General features: G+C 43.8%; 1 protein-coding gene across 1 annotated transcript; it reads right to left on the reverse strand.

The window, feature by feature from the left end:
- Positions 1–3,504: 3,504 nt before the first annotated feature.
- On the reverse strand, positions 3,505–5,677 carry LOC115837063 (protein LSM14 homolog A-like). Its single transcript, XM_030821845.1, has 2 exons — positions 4,757–5,677; positions 3,505–4,015 (listed from the first exon to the last, which is right to left on the reverse strand). Exons 1-2 carry the CDS (start codon positions 5,641–5,643, stop codon positions 3,505–3,507), a joined length of 1,398 nt encoding a protein of 465 aa, XP_030677705.1. The 5' UTR covers positions 5,644–5,677.
- Between the last annotated feature and the right edge of the window lie 240 nt (positions 5,678–5,917).

The raw sequence follows: 5,917 nt of genomic DNA on the forward strand, positions 1-5,917 counted from the left end.
GAAGTTACCCTCTATGGTCTAAAAAGGGGAGGCACGAATAATCCACCCTTGTTCAGCATATCATCAAGAAATAACCATAACAAGGGGCAACCAGCTGCCCTCAGGGCTGCTCTGTCTATGGAGTAGCCATTCTTTATTCCTTTGCTTTCTTAATAAACTTGCTTTCACTTTACTCTACAGACTTGTCCTGAATTCTTTCTTGAGTGAAATCCAAGAACCCTCTCCTGGAGTCTAGATCAGGACCCTTTTCTGTAACAATTGCAAGGAAGCAAGCAGAAGCAATTTTACTCACAACAGAGAATCAGAAACATCTGGAGTCAGAAGGGACTTCCATGCCCCATATAGGACTCACACTTATCTCTCCCTCACTCCTAGTTCCAGTGTTTGTGATTTTATTCCACTCCCAGCTCTAGGAGTGAGAATGTGGCCAATCAGAACATTGGATCCCCCAACCATGGCGACTGGCTTTGAACTGGGCACATGACCCAAGTTGGTCCAGTGATGCATGATTCAGAGCCTCTTTTGATATTGTTGTTGACAAAGAGTCAAACTTTGTAAAATATTTGAAGAGATGTATTGTGAGCCAAATATGAGTGACCAATGGCCTGTGACACATCCTTCAGGAGATTCTGAGAACATGCACCCAACGTGGTCAAGCCACAACTTGATTTTATGCATTTTAAGGAGACATAAAGTATCAGTCAATGTATGCAAAATGTACATTGGTTGGGTCCAGAATGTCGAGATAACTGGAAGCAGAGAGCTTCCAAGTCATAGGTGGATTCAAAGATTTTCTGATTGGCAATTCGTTAAAAGAGTTATTATCAATAGAAAGAAATGTGTGGGTTATGATAAGGTGTGGAGCCTGAGGTTTTATCATGCAGATGATGTCTCTAAGTATCAGGCTCCAGAGAGAATAGATTGTAAATGTTTCTTATCAGACTTAAAGAGTCTGTCTGTCTGTAATTCCCAAAGGGAGGAGGATATCATGAGGCATGTCTGGCTCCCCCTTCCCATCATGGTTTGAACTAGTTTTTCAGGTTAACTTTGGAGTGCCCTTGGCTGAGAGGAGGGGTCCATTCAGATGGTTGGGAGGCCTTAGAATTGTATTTTTGGTTTACATTGTTGAAATAGCATTTCTTTCTGATAAATTTGGAATCATGAGAACAGGAGCCTGGAACTGCCCGAGGCTACAAAGTGCATAGAGCCTTGCCTGAAGGTTTCCCAACTGTGAAGCAGAAATGGAAGAGAGGTGCAGCAAAAAAGGAAGCAGGAGAACCAGAGAGAAAGTGAAATGAGAGAGAGACAAGACAGGGGAAGGAGAAAGTGTCTTCACCCAGCCATCCCTGACCCACTCTAGGCCTTTTCAGTTATGAAAGCTGGTGCATCCCTTTTTGCCTTGAAATGGATGCTGTTGCTTACAACCACTAGAGCCTTGAAGACTCGGCTGCACTTCTGCCAGGTGGCTGTTCACTTCTTGTCCCTGGAAGGCTCTATGCAAGCCAGGACTTATCCCCGAAGGACCTGCATCCTCGTAGGACACTGTCTTGGCAAGAGGGGGAAGGCAACCTACATTCACCTCAGGAGAGTGCATCGGCCAAAGATACAGTGTGATAGATATGCAGGACCAACCTTCGGCCGTCAGGTTTAAAAGGCACCGAATCAATAGAAAGTCATTAAAAATCAATCCTGTGACAATGGATGCTCTGGCGTGCTTGCCCTCACTCACCACTTCCAGCCTCTAATGCTTGAATCATTTCCCATTGATATGCGTAGCATATGCCAATTTAAATTTATTGGAGCACTTCACATTTTTAAGTGCTTAAATTTGGAAAAGATGAGCTTTATGGGGCCAGCATCATGTGGAATGATCAGAAATGTTAAGAATGGGTTGCACTTCTTGTCATTTACAAAAGGTTAAAGAGTTGGGTTTATGAAATTCAAAATGATTTAAAATCACGGAATTGCTTTAGTCCAGTGGCAGTATTTGAATTTGGGAATTTGCGGGAAGCCTAGTTTACCTTCCAGCTTACCCAGAGTAACCCTCCGAATTTAAGAAACCGGGGCCTGCCCCAGCAGTGGAGTCACCCAACAGATAATTCAAACATAAATTCTGTGCTTACTTCTCAATTTGTCATTGAATTTATAAGCAACCTGGGCTTCAAATAAGCACGATATATGATGATTTCAAATATTTAGCAAAACTCATATTCTTCAAAGAATTCCACTCTCTCAAATGAAAACTCATTTAAAAATGTGAAGTGATTTTAATTGGTCTTCTCTCCAGGCTGGAAATATCTTATTTCACTTTTAAGAACATTAATTTTTTTGTTTTGCCCTGCTTGTTAAGGACGCATATGTAAAGTTACTGCAATCAGCCCCGTGATTTCAGGAATCGAATCTCTGGGTCTCACACAGTAAACACTGATCAATCTGCAGAATTTCAAGCTGCTGCCACAAACAGGTGATCACTGTCATGTTACCTCGTCGCTCTAGTGCTGCAGCACCCAATCCACTTCTGACACTTAGTACCAGGGATATTAAAACACAATCATGGCTGAAGAGGGAAGCGGCTCCTCTCTCCAGGCAGCATGAGAAGCTGAGGACTCGCGGGTGCAGAAGGCAGGCTGTCCCTTTACCTGTGAGCTTCTTTTGGTCCAGTATTCTATCTCAACATTCCCGCTCTGAATTTTACTTCGGTTGACCTGGAGAATTTCATCCCAACAAGGATCCTGTGCTTGAACGTAGCTTAGCCATCAGTGCCAAGGTCCAAATTTACTAATCTTGTCCTTTTTCTTTTTTTTTTTTGCTGACTTTAAAATGTTTATTCTTTAAAAAATTAGTTGCTTTTTATACTGCTATACAAAGTTCTTAATGTTTCTTTGGCAATGGAATATAATGGAATTTTACAACTATATAAAAAAGTTACCTTTGCCTAAGAAACAGTATTTACGGTGTGTACACAGTTGACTGACAAAATTCTCCACCATCCAGCACCCTAATTAATTGACGAAATAAGCTACCTCATATTACAGGATTCCCCAACAGAAAGGAGGAAAAAGATACACACACACACACACACCACACACACACGTGCGCACACAGACACAACCTTCTGTGGCTCAAAACACAGTATCACGGCCCTATCTGCAGGCAACTTGCAATTGCCAAATACAATTTAGTGATTAAAAAAAACCTTTCAGTGATGAAAAAATACTTGTAAGTCCCACTGAAGTACTGCTTTAGTTTAACTATACATAAGAAATTATTTAACCTTCTGCTATTCCAAATATATTTAATGCTCATGTTTTAAGATGAGCCTTCCACCTCCAAAAGTAACTGCATTTTATCTTTGAAATTAAGCGGAAAAACAAAAAACAAAAACCCAGTGCTGGTGGCAAATGTACAGCGAATTCACTTCTTCATTCTTTGCAAAGGCTGAAATCAATGTTCAGGACCATGACGAGCTAGAAATTCACCTATTTTCAGAGACTTGTTTGTAGACTATGCAGCAACTTTGTTGTCTTTCCTATATTCAAAATCTGCAAACTCCTGGCCCCCACGACCTCCTCTGAATCCACTGCGAAATCCTCGAGGGGCAGTGAAGGTACCACCTCTGCCACCACCACGCCCTCTGCCACCACGGAAACCAAGACCTCCTCTGCCTCTGTATCCCCCACGGCCACGGTTTGGACGAAGTGGGATTCCAAATGTTTCAGCATTTAATCTTCTTTCTTCAGCCCAGGTTGGTCTCCGTTCTCTATTGTCATCACAAGAAATATTATCAAAGAAGGATTTAGTTTTGTCATAATAGCAATTAGGTCCAGGTGGATCTTCTTCATCAGCATTTCCTTCACTGTTTTGGGTATCAACTCCTGAGTCTCCTTTATCTTCACCATTTACAGGCTTCTCCTGTTTCTCAAGTTTATCTTCTTTTAATTTAAGTTTATTGTGAAACTCTCTGTCAATCTCTTCCTTGTTGAATTGTGCATTTGCACTTTTTTTTTTTATTATACTTTAGGTTTTAGGGTACATGTGCACAATGTGCAGGTTTGTTACATATGTATCCATGTGCCACGTTGATTTCCTGCACCCATTAACTCGTCATTTAGCATTAGGTATATCTCCTAATGCTGTCCCTCCCCCCTCCCCCAACCCCACAACAGTCCCCGGAGTGTGATGTTCCCCTTCCTGTGTCCATGAGTTCTCATTGTTCAATTCCCACCTATGAGTGAGAACATGCGGTGTTTGGTTTTTTGTCCTTGCAATAGTTTACTGAGAATGATGTTTTCCAGTTTCATCCATGTCCCTACAAAGGATATGAACTCATCATTTTTTATGGCTGCATAGTATTCCATGGTGTATATGTGCCACATTTTCTTAATCCAGTCTATCGTTGTTGGACATTTGGGTTGGTTCCAACTCTTTGCTATTGTGAATAGTGCCGCAATAAACATACGTGTGCATGTGTCTCTATAGCAGCATGATTTATAGTCCTTTGGGTATATACCCAGTAATGGGATGGCTGGGTCAAATGGTATTTCTAGTTCTAGATCCCTGAGGAATCGCCACACTGTCTTCCACAATGGTTGAACTAGTTTACAGTCCCACCAACAGTGTAAAAGTGTTCCTATTTCTCCACATCCTCTCCAGCACCTGTTGTTTCCTGATTTTTTTAATGATGGCCATTCGAACTGGTGTGAGATGGTATCTCACTGTGGTTTTGATTTGCATTTCTCTGATGGCCAGTGATGACTTAAAGTCTTTCTCAGATTTCATTGGCCCATCTCGCCGAATACCAAATCTTCCCCTGCCACCCCGATGACCCCCACGCCCTCTCCTTGGAGCTGAAGGAGCACCTGGAGCTACTTGTCTCTTGCTATCATTTCTGAGTTGCTCATTTTCTGGCCTTGAAACTTTGTGTATTTCAGCTCGCCTGTGCTCCTGATTCTCTCCTGCCTTTTGGCTGGTAGATGGCAAAGGCCTGGTTGATACGGGACTCCTCCCAACAGCTGCTGGAGCAGGTAAGTGGGCCGAGGCAGTCTGCACTGCTTGTTCCATGGTTGGGCTTTTTCTCAGAGGGGCTAACGGAGGGCTTGAGCGACCTTGAGATAACTGTGTTTTTAGAGATCTTGTATCCTGTGTAAAGGCAGAACCAACCACACTACTTTGGGGTAAGGTACCACTGTTTGATGTTTCTGTTCCAAAGGATGTCAAAGAGCTTCCAGCAACACCAACAGCACCAAACTGCTGCCCAATTAAGGAACTTGGACTGAACTGACTGCATGCGGGCATCCTGCCGAAAGGCCCATAAGAACCCATGGACTGGAATGAAGAAGTCGATGAGCCTAGTGAGGACTGAACAATAGCTGGGTCTTGAGGCAAAGAACACTGTGGTTTTGGTGGCTCACAAACAGTAAGGTCTTTAATGTCACTCCCACAGAATATAATGTATTCAAAGACTTCATCTCGAGGTGGTATTGGACGATCTGTTGGTCTGTCTTCTGTATCAAAGGATCGAACTTTGGCAAGGGCTACGGTGGAGTTTTCGGTGTCGATGGTGTAGAGGATGCCCTCGTAGCGGATCTCCGCCTTGGAGATGAGGCTGATCTTGCTGCCGACGTAAGGGGTGCCCCCGCTCATGGCGCCGCCGCCGCCGCTCCCAGCTGCTCGCAGAGAGGCAGATCCCACGCCGCTGTCGCCCGCTCAGCACGCCCGCTCGCTCCGTCGGCGCCCACAGCAGCCGCTTCAGACCCAACATGGCGGCGGCGCAGGCTCCACTACCCTCCCCCAGCCTCCCGCCCTCAAGCTGCGGCGCGGCGGCGGCCTAATCTTGTCCTTATAAAAAAAGATGTTCACTTTAAAACAGATGAACATTTCCTAACTTTAAATCACGAATTTAAAAAGCTCACATTTT

This window comes from Nomascus leucogenys, chromosome 10 (genome assembly GCF_006542625.1).
Source record: "Nomascus leucogenys isolate Asia chromosome 10, Asia_NLE_v1, whole genome shotgun sequence".
NCBI lineage: Eukaryota > Metazoa > Chordata > Mammalia > Primates > Hylobatidae > Nomascus > Nomascus leucogenys.

Coding starts and splice junctions, on each gene's coding strand:
- LOC115837063 (XM_030821845.1), bottom strand. CDS start 5,643: ATGAGCGGGGGCACCCCTTACGTCGGCAGCAAGATCAGCCTCATCTCC. Junction 4,016..4,756: donor AAATCTGAGAAAGACTTTAA/GTCATCACTGGC, acceptor TAAAACCTAAAG/TATAATAAAAAAAAAAAGTG.